Below are 17,956 nucleotides of genomic sequence, written 5' to 3'. Positions count from 1 at the left end.
AACTAAGTAACTTTTCCACTTGCTACAGCACTGTGTCCATTCTGGACACCACACTTTGGGAAAGATGTGGACAAACTGGAGAAAGTGTAGAGGAGATCAACAAAAATGACTGAAGGTCTAGAAACCATGAACTGCAAGGAAAGATAGAAAATAACGAAGTAACTTTTCCACTTGCTACAGCACTGTGTCCATTCTGGACACCACACTTTGGGAAAGATGTGGACAAACTGGAGAAAGTGTAGAGGAGATCAACAAAAATGACTGAAGGTCTAGAAACCATGAACTGCAAGGAAAATAGAAAAAATTGTGTTTAATCTGGAGAAGAAGACAGAGGTGGGATATAAGTCTTCAAATATGTAAAAGACTTATAAACAGGAGGCTGATAAATTGTTCTCCTTATCCACTAAGGACTGGACAAGAAGTAATGTGCTTAAATTGCAGTAAGGGAGATTTATGTTACAATTAAGTTTTTCCTAATGTCTAAGGATAGTTAAGCACTGAAACAAATTACCTAGGGAGGTTGTGAAATCTCCATCATTGGAGGTTTTTAAGAACAGGTTAGACAAACAACTCTCAGGGATGGGTCTAGATCAGTGATACTCAGGCCTCAGTCATTCAGCAGCCAAATTAGCAATCAACATTACCCGAAAGAGCCAAAGTAGCATGAATTTGTTGTTTCATTTACTATAGTACTATATATACATATTTTAAGAGTATGACGGGGGAAATCTATATATCTATCTCACAGCAAAATGACAGACCAAGTCTTATTATTTTAACATAGTAAAAGCATCCTGATTGGTTAGTAACTTAGATTGATAAATAATTAACTCATGCAGTGTTTTAATATGTGCTGCAAAGAGCTGCAGGAGACACATTAAAGAGGCACATGCAGCTCATGAACCTCCATCTAAGTTTCACTGGTCTAGATATGATTTAGTCCTGTCTCAGTGCAGGGGACTGGACTAGATGACTTCTCAAGGTCCCTTCCAGTCCTACATCTCCGTGATTCTAAATACGCAGCACTGAAAAAATGTTCACAGCAGGCTTTTAGTTGCAGGCAAAAGAGCTTAACATGTAAAGAGAAAAAGAAGCAGGGGAAGTGGTCTAGATTGAAGTAGGATTACTAGAGAGAGAACAACCCCCAGGAGTGAATAGTTACAAGACCAGACCTATGAGGAAGCCTGCTGGATGAGTGGACAGAAGGTAAGTTGGTGTAAGTGGAGTAAGTGCATGGATGGGTTGGGTTGGGACTTCAATTTGGTAGTAGGTAAGGAACATGCAAAGAAGGTAATATAAGAATATATATGGGAATATAATTCCCATAATATAAGAACTAGGGGCCACCAAATGAAATTAATGGGCAGCAGGTTTAAAACAAATAAAAGGAAGTTCTTCACACAGTGCACACTCAACCTGTGGAACTCCTTGCCTGAGGAGGTTGTGAAGGCTAGGACTATAACAGGGTTTAAAAGAGAACTGGATAAATTCATGGAGGCTAAGTCCATTAATGGCTATTAGCCAGGATGGGTAAGGAATGGTATCCCTAGCCTCTGTTTATCAGAGGGTGGAGATGGATGGCAGGAGAGAGATCACTGATCATTACCTGTTAGGTTCACTCCCTCTGGGGCACCTGGCATTGGCCACTGTCGGTAGACAGGATACTGGGCTGGATGGACCTTTGGTCTGACCCAGTATGATCTTATGAGGTGATATGGTATAGCTACCACAGCTTTTTAGAGCCTTGGAAGTTAGTCTGGATGGCAAGAGAGGGAATTTCAATAGTCAAGATAATACCACAGTTCTCTACTGCTGCTTAACTATTGCTGCATATTAGTTCCAGATGCTTTTGACTATTTTTGAATGGCTTGTTTGGCACAACAATGAAAAGAGGAATAATGAAAATACAAATCACTGCAAGAGAATAGCTTTGTATAAAGGAGCAAATTCACTAAAAATGGCAATTTGGGGAAGATAGGAACCCTGCATGCGGTTTTAAGACCAGGAGACTCTACGTGAAATAAATTGCATTAATGGCACATTAACTCCTAACACTGAGACATGAAGGCTAGGAAATTTGACTAAAAACTGCACGGACGATGATTTGCCCAAATCACCAGAAAAAGAATAAAGTCTCCAAGTCTTAAGAGCTTTCTAATGCTGGGCATCAGTGTCCACCATGATCTGGAATGGAATGTGAAGTGAGAATTCCTAGCGGCAGAGCCTAAAAGGATTGTCTTAAAGGTTTGAGATTCAATGTGGTGATAGAAAATGACCTGTATCCTGATGCACTTTCTGTTTCAGTACTCAAAGTAACAAAAGATGATGCAGGATCAAATTCAAATGTGGTTTAGTAGGGTAGAGCTGCACTGGCCTGGGTCAGCTGACTGGGGCTCATGGGACTAAAAAATTGCACTGTAGATGTTTGGACTTGGGCTGGAGCCTAAGCTCTGAGGTGCCTCTTTGAGACCCGGCTCCAAGCCCTAGCCCAGAAGCCTACACTGCAATTTTATATCACTGTGAGCCTGCGTCAGCTGACCTGTGCTCTGAGACTCAGTGCTGAGTTGTTTATCACCACCTAGACATACCCAAGATGTACAACTTCACTGGGAGCTGCATCAGCTCAGGCCATGCCTTCTCATTTTTCCCTGATCAAGGGGGACAGACACTCCTGGAAACCACTTAAGTTCTAGTCTTTCCCCAGCCATTGTGTGTTGGAGGGGGAATGTTCTCCCCTTGTTTGGTACATAATATATACTCTGAGGTATGTGAGAGATCATGTTGACAAATTGCAGCATCCCACATATGCCCAGGTAAACATATTACCAATTAAATTCTTTTCAGTGGTAAAGTTAATTTTTCTCCCATTTTCTCATTTCAGAAGCACACTCCCTCAGCACAGCATACATATGACCTGCCTAAACTCTACAGAACTGAAGATTATTTTCCTACGAACTACGTAGGTACAAAGTATCAAAGCCACTAGTAGCTGACTTCATCTTATAAGCAGCTTTTTGGGGAGATGTTGCTTGAAATTTTTTCATGATTCATGCTTTGTCCTGACGAATAACATCTCGAGAATTCTGCTAAGAGCTAAACGTATAGCAGTGATGGGGTAAGAGTAGCTTACGGATTTATTATATATACAGTTAGCTCCCTTATTTTAAGGGGAGCCTAAACGGTATGCATGGGGAAGAAATGTACGTATAGTTCAGAATAGATTTGTTCATAATGGTTTTAAGCATGGAGGTGTTTATGCTATTGCTGAAAAAAATATATAAAAACTCATTTTGTTTGCAGTGACATTTTGGAAACCAATTTGTTTACATATTTGAACATAAGGTTGCAGATTGCAGTGTGGATAGCATATTAAAACTATTTCATGTTATGGGATTTTCCTTCCACGTTTGATATAATTGTTAATTATAGATATTAACCACAGTTTTTAGGTGATATTTCGTATCAATAGCCTCCCACTGTTTTGAATTTACAAGATAAATCTCAAACCTCTAAAATCAATGTGGTACAATTTTGGAAATTCAGTAAGTTACACATGGCTGAGACTTTCATTGAAAATAGGATCAGCTTCAAAAGCTGTTGTGTAATGTAACTTGAATGGTGTAAATAAATTTCTGCAAAGCTACTATGGACCCTTTGATGTGAAGTTTTATCATGAAGCTTCTACTAAGCTAGGGCCAAAGGTTTGCCATCTTCTCACAAAGTTTTGTTTTTCTTCCCACCCAACATAAGTCTATTGAAACAAAATATAAGCATTTGGCTAGGAAGAGGATTTGTGACTAGTGTATGCTAGAAGAGGTCAAATTTAGGCTAGCCAGGTATATAGAAAGTCTCACAGTTGCAGAAAGGGGGGAGGACAAGGAATGTATCAAATCAGATGTCACTTCTGATTATTTGCAAGTTACTTATCTGTAAGGTGCAGTACATGTGAAGAAATAATGCAATACAGGCATCTAGGTATAGCAACTTTATCAGATCTGGTATATGAACACAACTATTAGTGAAATACTAAAGATGGAAGGTACAATTGTATGTAAATATGGACTTATATTCTAAGTGAAGCTACATGCATCTGACCATCAATGCCTCTGCTTTTGGGTGGCAGTAGGTGTTTAAGTCACCTCACTGCTCCATATTGGTTAGTGGGAACTAGTGATGAGATGTTACAGTACTGCAGCACATATCCAAAAGGAATGTGTGTCATGCAATCAAAGCCTGTTGTAGAGGATGTATCAAGTTCTTACACTGGTACTACCAAGAAGCAGAGTACCATATTTGTAATAGGGCTGTCAAGCAATTAAAAAAAACACAATTAATCAGGCTGTTACATAATAGAATACCATTTATTTAAATATCTTTGGATGTTCTCTACATTTTGATATATATTCATTTCAGTTATAACAATACAAAGTGTACAGTGCTTACTTTATATTTCTTTCTTACAAATATTTGTACTGTAAAAAACTAGATAGTATTTTTCAATTCACCTAATACAAGTACTGTAGTGTAATCTCTATCATGAAAGTTGAACTTACAAATGTAGAATTATGTACAGAAACTTTAGAGCCTACAAGTCCACTCAGTGCTACTTGTTGTTCAGCCTGTTGCTCAGATAAACAAGTTTGTTTACATTTACAGGAGATAATGGTGCCTTGCTGCTGCTTTACAATGTCACCTGAAAGTGAGAATTTGCTGATGGTTCTGCTCAATAACGGACCGAAGCATGTTCATTTTCATCATGAGTCAGATGCCACCAGCAGAAGGTTGATTTTCTTTTTTGGGGGTTCAGGTTCTGTAGTTTCTGCATTGGAATGTTTAACAAATTTAATTAACACATTTTTTACCGAGTTTCATCAGCATAAAAGCATGTCCTCTGGAATGGTGGCCAAAGCATGAAGGAGCATACAAATGTTTAGGAGATCTGGCACATAAATACATTGCAGTGCCAGCTATAGAAGTGCCATGCAAATGCCTGTTCTCACTTTCAGGTGACACTGTAAATAAGAAGCGGGCAACATTATCTCCTGCAAATGTAAACAAACTTGTTTGTTAGCGACTGGCTGAACAAGAAGTAGGATTGAGTGCACTTGGAGGCACTAAAGTTTTACATTGTTTTGTTTTTGAGTGCAGTATGTAACAGAAAAAGATTGCACTACAGTACTTGTACGAGGTGAACTGAAAAATACCCTTTTTTAACATTTTTACAGTGCAAGTATTTGTAATCAAAATAATAAGATAAAGTGAACACTGTACACTTTGGTATTCTGTGTTGTAACTGAAATTTATATTTGAACATGCAGAAAAACATTTAATAAATTTGAATTGATATTCTATTGCCTAACAGTGCGATTAAGCACGATTAATCAAGAGCCCTAAGTAACAAGACTGCTTTTGACAGGCTTTTATCCAAACATCAATGTTCAATACACCCCAAAGCCTGTCACTTTTTTAAAATTGAGGTATCAGCTTTGACTAAGTTTGGTCTAATAGTTCTTTGAAATATTAGCATTATAAAATGCCTGTTGTAGCCTTTGACATACCTAAATGTTGAAACACTGGTCTAGTTAGGGTATGAAAAAATTCACATTACCGTAAACGTATTGCCTATTAAATCTGATAACAAGGAGTAATTTTTTTAGATGCTTGCTACAAGAAGATATTCAGATACCTATGCTCTGTTTCAAAGATGAGTTAAAGGGTCAAACAATTTAATTCACAATTAGAGTATTACAGTTACACACTAATTGTATGAGCTAAGTCCCAACATCCACAATATACAAAATTATGTTCCAAATGCCAATCATAGCTGTATTTACTGCTGTAATAGCAAAAGCCTGACTTGAAATAAGATACCGGATCGCTAGAGTTTAGCCTATTTTATAGGCCATCATAGGTAACATCTTTTGTAGAGAGAAGACGGTAGAAGTTCAAGTTTTCACATAGTTTTTCATTTTAGCGCACACTTGTTAATAAGATTATGTTGGCAGGTCATAAAGACCTCTTTCAGGAAATGTCCTGTCACCCACCGTAAGGGCCTGTGATTTGTGGATTAAGCCAAATTGCACAAAGGCCCTCTTAGTGGGCAATAAGTGACCCACACACAGGGAGTTAGTAGAGAATAGTTATTGTACTTTAAGTTCACACGCTAGTTTATTCTGCACTAAAAGACAAGCCCAAAATCTGAAGATAAGTAATTATTTCTCACCTACCCACCCCTGTAGTGACTGCATCCTTATGTAGTGCCTCCTGTCAAGTAACAGCTTAATATTAAGGCTGCTCTAGTCCTATTTTCATCAGGCCAAATCCTTGTCTCCTACTCTCCAATCAAGGGCAAGCTTTCCACTAATATAATGGGACTAAGATTTGGTCCTTCTACTTTAAAGGGAAACATTCAATTTACCAAACATCATTTAGTAGTTTCAAGTACTGCATGTGCCTTAAGTTTGCCACTCTCTTTAAAAAGAAAATAATCACTCTCCTACTGTTTTTTTGTTTAAAAAAAAAACAACCTGCCCAGCTGCTGTATGCAAGACCTGTATGAACTGGGAAAACAGTCACCGTTCATCCTGTCCAGTTAGCACTTTAGTCTGTTTAAGCTATCAAGTGTACACTAAATAAATGAGAGATTTCTCTCTAATCTGTTAGAAGATTTGGATGTTACAAATAAATAGTAGGTAAAATATTTAAAATAACTTTCCAATGACCTCTGGTATATGCTGCCCTTTGAACAAGAGTAGGGCTCTAGAATACTTCCATGCCCAAAGTTCAACTTTCTGCAGTTGCAAGTGAGTTTTGCTTTAGCCATGCTACCCTACTATATACACCATCAGCAAGTCAGTACAGTTTCCAGCATGAACAAGCAAATACTGGGGTGAATGGGTGGGTGTTATGGTACATCACATTGCTAGGAAGCTATTATGCATACTATAGCAATTCCTCTCAAAGTTAATTTAGCACAAATGAAATCTTAAATCTCCAAATATGCACCTATAACCTCACTGGTCTATGATTAAGTGAAAAGCCAAGAATCACAATGAATGTGAGCATTAAATCTTGTCTAAGCTTTCAGTGGTATTAATAGCCTGTTAAAGAAGTTAAACTTCAGTTCATACATTTCTGAAACAGCATATTAAAAAAAGTGTTCAGTTTGCACTTGTGAAACTAGAGAGGTACTTAAAAAGTTTAATGCACAACATTCAAAGGAACAAAATGTATGAAGACTGGCAAATGTGCCATTAATGGAAGACACTTAAGTGTAGCCCAGTAGCCCACACTTCTCTGCTGGAAAAGAATGGTTCAGTTCCGGTCAACAAACTTTCATCCAAACCCCACTCCAGGGAGAGGGAGTTAAAAAACTAACTTTTATAGCCCCTCTTCAATACATTTTTAATGTGGGCTCAATGTAGATCAGTGCCCCATGTAGAGATCTTCAAAAAAAATGAGAGATATTACACACATACATGAACACAAATACAAGTGGAATATTAAGGGGCCATACAAATTGCTAGTGGCCCCAAAGTCACTGGTTTCTATTTCATTACTAATTATTCAACCACAAATAGGACAAGTACTGGTCAAAAGTAAACTTAGGAGTTGTACCTGCTCTTACTAGATTCCAAGTTATGCAGCCTTGTATCAGACATCTTCTGTTTGCACTCATTAACATACTACATCAGCGCAGACATTTCGTAAAATTGCATCTAAACAGTGAGTTGTTTTAGGGGAAAAATATATGTAACCTGTTTAAGAATCAAAACCAGAAATCGTTAGGTTGACCCTTTGGAGAAGTGTCTTAGTGATCTTTCCAAACCCCACTGGTGGGGATAAAGCTTGGGCAGATTCATGGACAGATTGAGGTGGTACTAAGATAGTCACGGAGCTGTCTCTTCCCCTTTCCTTCCTGGGATCCCAGTCGGCAGAGTTCACTTTCAAGTGTCAGCCTCCCAACATGGCTGCTCTGCAAGCAAAGCTGTAATGTTAGTAAGTAACATTCTGCCACACTGTGACAGCATTTTTTATTTTTTTTAAATATAATTTGCTAGCTCCAGTAGAATTAACTTACGTCCATTTTGAACATTGCTCTCTAATATTAATTTTATTGGTCCATTCCCCCTGCCTGTAGATTTCTCAAAGATGAGTAAAACCTTGTAAAGAACAAAAATCTTGAAATCAGCTTCAGCTGTCTCCTAATGTCTTAAGAGTTGCCTTTAGGTTTCCCCCTCCTCTCTGACCGGTCAAACAAATACAATTTTTTACAGAGCATTGGAATGACAATCATTAAGAGGTAAGTATCATAATGTCCCGCTCTCTGCTAAAGCTAACAAATCATTACTATACCTTTTGATAAGTCAAGTCATACAGTTTTGAATAAAGTGGTTTTATCTAATCACTACAAACAGTTAGCTATACTACAGAATTGCAAATGGAGCCATTCTAAATATTTCATATTTATAGTCACCCTTGGATGGCTAGAAATGGCAACTCAGATGAGGAGGCTGCCTCCGATCTTCAAGCCTGCTACCTATAAATTCTTATTTAAATGGACATCAGCTTAGACTCACACATTAAAGATGAATCAGTTAAAGTGACTGCATCACTCAGGGCTGGTCTACACTACCGCGTGGCGTCAATCTAAGACACGCAACTTCAGCTACATGAATAGCATAGCTGAAGTTGACATACTTAGATCTACTTACAGTGCTACGTGAACAGCTGACGCTCTCCCGTCGGCTCTGCTTGCACTCCTCGTTCTGGTGGAGTACCCAAGTTGACAGGAGAGCGCTCAGCGGTCGATTTATCACATCTATACGAGACGCGATAAATTGACCCCTGCTGGATCGATCGCTGCCCGCTGATGCGGCGGGCAGTGTAGAAAGCCCTCAGTGTGGTGAATACGTTCAGAAGATACGTATCGTAGAACCTGTCTGAAACCAACTGAAGAGAATATGAAACTCAAAAGAGGTACGGTCAACCTGTTTAAAAATAAACAAAATATCCAGTCTACTAATCATCTTTAAAAATATCTATCCTGCCTGTTTGTTCCTGCTGGAGCCAATGGGAACAAACTTAACAGCAGCCTCTTGTGCACAGTGGTACCTTGGAAGGGAAAGAGAAAATGAGAAAACCTGCACCACCCATTATCCAATCAAAAGTCTTTGCTTTGAAACAGTCATCACTTCCACTTCTATTGATCGACCAGTCATCCATGTGAAAGCTCACTCTGTGAAGCTAAGAGGATGTCTACATAGCAATAAAAATACAGCTGACTCAGGGTTGTGGTGCTTGGGCTGTAGGGTTACAAAACTGCAGTGCAGACACCTGGGCACCAGGTCCCAGAGCCAAACTTCAGCCCAACCATCTATACTGTAATGGTATACTTCTGCAAGCCTGGGTCAGCTGACCCTATGTTAGCCACAGGTGTTTTATTGTAGTGTAGACATCCCCTAAGAAGTCAGTGTGACCAAAAATTGGGGAAGGGGTATAATACATTTTCAATACATAGACCATATTAATAAATTTCAGCGTAGGCTTGCATGGCTCACTTATTTGTTACACCAGTCCTTTTCTAGACCTACCTGTTTATTATGTAGATATACTCAAATTTCTGCCCAAGATGGTTTCAAACATCAGATCCATTTCGTAATGGGGATTTAAAAATATTTCCTTTAGTTACACTACTGTGAAAAGCTTCCGCACAGAAAAACTGTGGATAGGTTAAGCTATTAGTAAAACAGTGATGACTTTTGTTTCCTAGGCACATCATATCATACCCTAACTAACTTCCATCTGCTATCTATCACTGGTTGTAAAGTCTGCCAATATATCCTGATCATACCCTTTCTGGGTTAACATATAAAACCCTGAAAAGGTACAAGAAATTCAAAACCACAATATTTTAGGATGTATACTTTCAGCAAATCAAGCTTTCATTTGCTCTGATATGCAAACGTCTTGCTCTAAGCACATCTGGATTTTTCAAGGAAAGATTACATGAATGCATTCTGAGGACAAGAGGCAAATCTTTGTTACAGTATGTTCTTGCCATACTACTGGAAGACTGGTTTGACCCCCACCAATCAAAATGACTAACATTAACTACTAAACTGTGCCATTTGTATATGGGATTTATTCAGTTTCTGAAAAACTAAACAATTGCATTTTTCCAAGGGAGTATTCCATATGACACAAAAATCTGTGTTTTAAGTAGTCAGTACCTTCCCCACTACCCACACTTACAAATATATAAAAAGCTTGAAAGATTCTAGGTAGAAAAGATTCTTCCAGTATGCTTGAACTTTAACTTAATTGATTACTAAGAACAAGAAATGAAAAAAACATGACTATGGTGGTGCCTTTAGATCCTGAAGCTTATGGAACTAGTGAAGCAATACGAGTCTATTTATATGCTCCTGTTCCTAGTAATAAGTAAAGGAGGAAGGTGAAAGCTATTAACTTACTGGTTAAGTTGATCTTAAATAGAAAATGTTTTAAATTTTCCCATAAGCAATCAGTAGATCTGAAACAACAGCACCACACAAACTTGCCATAGCAAATCCCCAGAGCTTCTTTCTACAGGGGTCCATGTAATGAAGCACAATTTAACAAACAGCGATATGGCACTAGTAATAAAGCAAATGTTTACATTAAGCACAATACAGCAATTTATTTAGATGCTTAAATGAAGAATACAAAGGGAAATAAAGATCACAAAATTATACATACTACAACAGTGTGTCATATATTAGATGGTATAAATGAATACAACACCTTGTTGGTGTTAACTAAAGATAAAACTAAATATCCAAAATGCAGCATTTTTATTTCTGTATGCTGCTTCAACACAATACACTTTTATACAGATCTAAAAGGTGTCAAAATTAGTAGCTGCAAACTTGTTTCTTGCATGTGATTTTTTCTTTTTTAGCTTAAAAGATTTCAGAAAATGGCTCTGAAATACATTTGTCATCAGTTGTAATGTCAAGGATATTCAGAACAAGAAAATTCTATAATACAATAGAGTCCAGATATAATTTTTTATGTTGCTGGCCTCAGTTTTGAGATTGTACAAGGTTATGTGCAAAAACTAAGTTTGTCAAAATTCATACTATAGCAGTTTCAAGCTTTTGCTAGGTAAACTAGATACAGCATTTATTACACAGCAGGGCAACACTAAAAAAGAGAAACAAATCTATGATGGGTACACAAGAACAATTTCATAAGCTTCACTTGAATAGGTCTAAAAGACTGTACAAATATACATTTCAACTATTCAGAATGATACATGAAAAAAAATCAATTTCCCCATAGTCTACTATACACATTGAACTGGTAGCTCATGTTGGCCCTATACTACCATGTGAAAAAGGGTAATGTTTAAAAAGACATACAACTGAACATATCGAAGAGTGAAATAAATGTTGAAAATGCAGATAAAGAAAACCTCTGCTTTTCTTTGTGTGCATTCTGGAGCCACCAGCTTATCTGTTTTCACATTAAGTTACTGTGCTCATCACAGTAGGTATTCTCAAGCAAATTTAGCCAACAGCATACTTAGGAATAACCACTGGAATAATAGTGGCCACATCAACCACTAGCCAGATGACCTAGCACTCAAAAGGCAGTACCAGTTAGAATTAAGCTCAGCAGTCATATTGAAATGAAAGTATTTAGACAGTTGTAGATTGAAGCATATTTACTCATGCTTCTGAATTGAGCAGCTTATGCTTGCTGGCTACTCAACTCTACACCAGTTAAGCTGCTATGCATTGGTTCTGCTACACCATCAGTCACATTGTCAAACTGATCTCCATCTTCGCTGTCAATTGTGCTATTCTGCCATTCCATCTGCTGATTTGACAAACTCTCCTCAATTTCTGATGCATTTTTCCATTGTGACTGGTCCTTAGACCAAAACTCTTCTACTTTTCCATAGGAACTAGTCTTCCATTTTGATTGCTCCTCATCACTTTCAGATGCAACCCCTTTTATTTCTGCAGCTGGTTTACTACTACCAGCATCTTCACTCTGGGATGATTCATCTGTCCAAACTTCTGGTTTCACCTCTGATGTATTGTCTTCAAAGTCAGAAACTTGCTGAGAGCCAGGTCCACTTTCAGACTGCGAAGCTCCATCTTTCCATTCAGCAGCATCATCTTGATCTTCTTGATCACCTTCACTATCTGAGGCATCACCTACCAGTTTAATTGGTTCCTTGGCAGAGTGAATCTCTTCATATTTTGAGCCTTCCTCCTGTTTTTGGTCTGATTTCTCTGGAGACTGTAAGGGATTTTCATCAGCTGTCTCCTTGGATATGCTGTCTTCAGGATTCTCTATTATGCTATCAATAGAGGTTTTACGACCAACATCTGAAATTGGTTGACCAAATGGACTATTGCTTTCATTAGATTCCTCTTCTATATTTTCGTAACTGTCTGAAGAACTTTCCTCATCTTTTTCTAGGTTTATTTTTTTATCAACAGTTTTACTAGCATTGACTCTGGAATTCTTTTCATCATGATTTTCAAACAGCCATTCAGCATCAAAATCCATTTCGTGTTTAACTTTGTTTAATTCTTTCATGTTAAAACCAAGTAGCACACCAGGCTTGTACTTTTCACAATCTCTAACACATTTCTTTCTTTTGTTGCTAAAATGTGAAGCAATATCTGATTTCCATAGCCATAAACTGGCAGCCAACTTTTCAATTTCTCTCCTACTGGGATACGGTTGCTTATTGAAATATTTTGTAAGAAATGTTTTTCTGGCTTCATAAGAATCATCTTCATGACCTTTAGGGTCTAAAGCTAAAACTACAGGTTCTTCAGGCTTCTCTTCAAAGGCAGATGGTGAGTCATCATCATCCATTTTTCTTTTCTTCATCAGAGAGAATTCCATGTGTTCATAAGTACGTTTCACAGGTGCTACAGCTGGAGACTGATTTAGTCGAGATGGCGCATTAGCTTTGTCTTGGCCATTTTGGGTCTTCCCAACCCCTCTGCAATGAACAAGGTGTAGCGTTATAGTTGAAGCAGTCATATTACTGGTATACACACCAAGACAATGAATGCATTTATATGTTAGCTTTTTCTCAACTGGATGAACTGTTTGAATAACTTGATGCCTCTCCCTTAAGTGATGTGCGAGTGCATCAGATATAGGTCCTTTTAGGATTGAAAAGCAGAGAGGGCAGAGTGTTTTACCCACATCTTTTTTGTAGGGGACTGCTGCTTGAGGAGAACTTTTCACAGGTATATCTGCCTTCTCCTGGATTTTCGGCTGTGGTTTTGGAGGAACAGGAGGAGTATTCTGAGCATGATAAGCTACAGATTCAGCAGGGGCATCTCTCAGATTGTAGGTGGTTACAAGTAGATGTATATTAGTGTGACTACCCTGCTGCAATGTCAAATCAAAGGTTAAAGTGGAATCAGTTTTAGGTCCCATTTCTTCATCAACATGAACCATTCGCATATGAGCAGCCATCTTTTCAACATCATTGAAAGTTGAACGGCAGTATGGACAAGACAGTCCATGGATTAACATATGATTAAGCAACGTATCAGTGGGTAAATAGCGATTACAGTATAAACATTTGCTAGTGAAATTGTGTATTTTCATTATATAGTTAGCTACTGCAGGCACCTTTTCAGCCTTGTGCTCCTTTTCAAAGTGAACACTGTACACGTTTTCAGGAAACAGCTCATTACAGATTGTACAAATTTTCCATTTTTGTGTCGATGAAGTATTGACAGCAGAAGGACCTGTAGCAGCCACAGGAGGCTTTGAGCCAGACTGACCTAATACTCTTGATGCTGCCTGAGACTGAGATAATGACGTTTGTTTCAACTGGGCTGATGAAAGAGAAGATGAATTGGCAGACTGAAGAGAGTACCTTGCTGGAGTCTGAGATCTCTGCTCCCCTCCAAGGGTATAAGGCCTTCCATTTCCACTAGGTGAAAACTGTTTCATTGTTTGAGACTGTTGTGGAATAGAAACTGGTGCATTACCACTTAAGTTTAGCCTTCCCCCCGGCTGTCCAACGTAACTTGGTGGTACTGATTTGACTCCATAATTGTTCTGTTGTAGGTGAACATTTGACATCATATTCACTCCTGCGGAATTTAATGTAGGCTTTGGTATAGTAAGTCGATTCATCATCTGCTGTGATGGAAGAGATCGGACATTCCCAGGGGAAAGGGGACCCATCCTTTGAGGCAGTCCCATAGGCTTTTTATCCTGTGGTTTGGGAGCTATTAGCATCAAAGGTTTGGATCTTGGAACCACTACATTAGTGTGCCCTATCATTGCTGTAACCTGATATCCTATACGTTCATGGTCTTCAATAACATGCTGTACTAAAGCTTCATATGACTTCGGCATAAAAAGGCATCGTTTGCAGTGAATACTACCCTCCTCTCGGGTACTGGAACTTAAGGGAACTGCACCGTTGAGTGACTTTTCACCTGCCTTTGCTACGTAAGGTGCAGCAACATGCTGAAAATGTTCCCTGTAAATGTGCTTTCTAACTATTTCATATAGAGGATCTCGGTAAGTGCACTTCTTACAATAATAAACAGCTTGTTCTACACTGTCAGCCTGCTTAGGTTTAAGGCTATCATGTTTGTTTTTATCTTTAAAAGTGCTGATGCCTCCACTCGGTGTATTGGCATTTGGAGCATGAAATATTTTAATGTGCGTTTCCAAAGTCTTTTTGTCTGCATTGAAAGTACAGTAGGGACAATTAAGAAGAATCCTATTTTCAAAATCTTCACTATGAACATTCCGGAAGTGACTTTTATAGGCTGAAAAGAACTTCGACGAAAATGGACATGCACTGCAGCAAAAGGGTTTTGTCCGATAGTCCTTAAAACAAAGAACAAAACAAAAACTAGATATCAAAAAACACATTTTTTTTAACAAGACATTTTGCACTAGCAACATGGACAATGTGGAATTTCAGCTCATCTCAGAGACCATTACAATGGGTCAGACCAGCTTCAAATCTGCCATTAATTTGGCATTCACATTTTTTGGCCTATAAATCAGGTAATTAGAAGTTTAATTACCAGACTGCACATGTAAAATGAAAAGTGCCAATTTAGAGGTCACTTTGAAATCATAGCCCAGTGTGTCATGTTTATGGTTAATTCATAAAGATATCACTCTTTCTTAGTAAGGGAATGGAAACAATGCTGCCTGTCAGGTTGCATGGAACAGAGACTTTACCAGCATCTTTTGCCAGAAGATGTGAGCTTGGCTGTTAAAAACTGTAATGTACTATTAGTTGGCAAGCTCACAGAATGAGGCTTTCAGGCCAAAAAAGGTCACTTCAGATCAAAGTATTTCACAAAATGATATTTTTAGATATTTCAATGTGCTTTAATCCAGTCATTAGCAACAATTAACAATTTTCTTTTAATACTGTCCTTAAAAGCTTTCTAAATTGGTGCAGTATTTTGAAATAGGTATTTTTAACTGCCACTTCTAGTGTCATAGCCACACAAGCCTAGTGCCTCTTTTTGTATTATAGTATCTTACTCACTTTTGAGAATGGAGCAGAACTGAGCAGTTTAGCTCCTCAGTCCTGTTGCTTCCACACAGATTAAAGCAACATTAATCAGGGCACAATTGAAACAATGTAACATAGGCGGTGGGGGATGAACATGCAAACTATGATGCAGAAGTTATTTTGCAAATTTGGAATGAAGCAGAAGGAATACTCTTCATGAAACATAAATCAGATCCCAAAAGGCATTATTTAACTGTAATGTTTAATTTAGATAATATAATCATCCTATCAGCGATACTTGAGAAGTAGAGCTACAAGCAACCAACTTTTTCTACTGACCAAAGCTAAATTGTAAATTTTTCAAAACTCACCATGGATCAGGGGGAAAAAAAAAAAAGAAAAAAAACAAGGCTTTTGAAAAATTCTACTCTTTTATATAATACCACCTAGCTCTTTCATAGTGCTTTTCATAGACCCCTTGCTCCCTCTAAATTGTAGCAGCTTTGAAAGGGTTTCTGATGCAGTGTCAACTGTTACACTTCAAACTGAAATTAAACTGTATGTGATTCGTGTCTATCTTTGAAGTCAGCCTGGCATTTCAAAATAATTTAACATTAAATATAAAACATGACCAATTGAAATAACTATGAACAACATTCATAGCTATACAAGTGAAGTTATGCAAGTGAAGCTTCAAGGTGCAAGTGCATCCCCTGAAGTTAAGGAATGAATTATTCTCCCCCTCTGTACAAGTGAGTAGTGAGCTATGTGTATTTCTGGCCACCTTCTGAAGCCTCACATATTGGCCATTGCTGGAAACAGGCCACAGAATTAAGAGTTGTCTGCTTTGATGTGACAAATCTTTTTGTTGAATTTATTAGAAGCAGGAAGAACATACTGATGCACATCAGGCGCATAGCAATAAAGGAAGTCTGGTTTTACAAATACCAGACCAGTGATCCATCAAATATAAGCATCCTGTTTCCAGAGGTGAGCAATACCTGATACTTATACCACCTGATTTCATAAGTGAAATGTTCACCTGTCAGTTTCACTGCTTATTTTATTAAATATTATACTAAAAGTAGAGGCTATCATAGAACCAAAGTGAAGGGCTTCTGTTAAATTTGTTTAGTCAGTGGAATAAGACAGAAGTCACTATCACAGTTACATTTCTTTTCCTCCATTTCTCCTAGCTCAGTTCAAACCTCCTTAGCTTTACAGTCAATTCAGAAACATCTAGAAAAGAATAAATAAGATATCCAACAACACTGCCACTCCATTCTGCTGTATTTAACTGTGTGCCTAAACTGAACAGGCTCTGACACAGATGGGTTATCACCAAGTCCTCAGAGATGTAGCAGACAGCTGAAAGCTATGACTGGATAAAGCAGCAGTTGGATTTATTCTACTTAATATTTTTCTGAATTCATCATGAAAACAGATGGCGGAACTGAATTAGGGAGAGGTGAAGCAAATCTTGTAGAAACAGTCTGTACAAATAGTTATACTTTTAACTAGAGGGATGGTGAGTTTGTGCTGAGCTGGAAAACAAGGATGGCAACTTTTTTTTCTTCTTCTTCTTAAACTAAAGAATAGAACAGGTGCTTAAAATTTCTCAACAGTGAAGTTCCTCATTCAAATAACTGGCCCTTAGCATGTTTAACCCAATCAAGACTAGGATTATTACTTGTACAACAAAAGCATCCTTCTAATAATCCTTTAAGTAGATTATAAAAGCCACCATTAAAACTGGTAAAATACAACAAAAGAAATTGGTATAATTGTGCAAAACACCATTTGAAAGTTACTGCCTTCAGGATCTGAGGTGAGATTCTGTGGAACCATTACTAACCTGATTTTTTGTAAGCGAGGGATCCCACAATCCTACATCTTCCCATGTAGTGTTTTTCAAATAAAAGTCATTAGGTTCAAACTGCTTAAAATCCTGGAAAAGGGTGGATGGGAAGACAGAGAAACATCAAAAACAAAAACTGATTGCTCCCCATTAATTACTCATGAAGACACCCACACAGCCCTGTGTCCACCAAGAACTACCCACAAGTAGTACAAGAGATTAACCAAGGGAAAATTTCCCCTCATGAAAATTGTAAAAATGCATCTTATACATTTATTTCAACTAAAGTTTCCCTTGACCAAAAAAGGTGGGTTCCCAAAGAATTAGCAGTTCCAAATAAGCAATTCTGAAAAGTACAGGCTCAAAGACACTAAATAACCGAGGGCCAAGATTTTCAAAAATAAAATCCTGAAGTCAGTCCAAGTCCGACTTTCAAGATTTTCAAAAGTGTTCAGCACCTGACAGCTCCCACTGAGATCAATGTTGAGTATTTTTTAAAATCAGATGCGTGTTTAAAGATGGACAACCGCTTCTATTTTTAAAAATTTTGGCATAGGGACTTAGGTGAAGTTCTT

General features: G+C 37.9%; 2 protein-coding genes across 12 annotated transcripts in view; one reads left to right on the top strand and one right to left on the bottom strand.

Moving 5' to 3' along the window:
- The window catches only part of BCAS4 (breast carcinoma amplified sequence 4), an 88,096-nt gene that overhangs the window by 57,082 nt on the left and 13,058 nt on the right, over positions 1-17,956 (top strand). For all 3 annotated transcript variants that reach the window (XM_073309419.1, XM_073309417.1, XM_073309418.1), the window contains one exon: positions 2,882-2,959. In XM_073309419.1, the coding sequence (XP_073165520.1) occupies positions 2,882-2,959 (78 nt within the window). The remainder of the gene's footprint in view (positions 1-2,881; positions 2,960-17,956) is intronic.
- ADNP (activity dependent neuroprotector homeobox) overlaps positions 11,038-17,956 on the bottom strand; it is a 44,612-nt gene continuing 37,693 nt past the window's right edge. For all 9 annotated transcript variants that reach the window (XM_073309408.1, XM_073309412.1, XM_073309415.1 and 6 more), the window contains 2 exons: positions 17,379-17,471; positions 11,038-14,877 (listed from right to left, as the gene is read on the bottom strand). In XM_073309408.1, the coding sequence (XP_073165509.1) occupies positions 11,737-14,877; positions 17,379-17,471 (3,234 nt within the window). In that variant the 3' untranslated portion in view covers positions 11,038-11,736. The remainder of the gene's footprint in view (positions 14,878-17,378; positions 17,472-17,956) is intronic.

The sequence above is a fragment of the Lepidochelys kempii genome, chromosome 13 (assembly GCF_965140265.1).
Source record: "Lepidochelys kempii isolate rLepKem1 chromosome 13, rLepKem1.hap2, whole genome shotgun sequence".
In the NCBI taxonomy this organism is placed as follows: domain Eukaryota; kingdom Metazoa; phylum Chordata; order Testudines; family Cheloniidae; genus Lepidochelys; species Lepidochelys kempii.
This window is presented reverse-complemented; position numbering and strand designations above follow the sequence as displayed.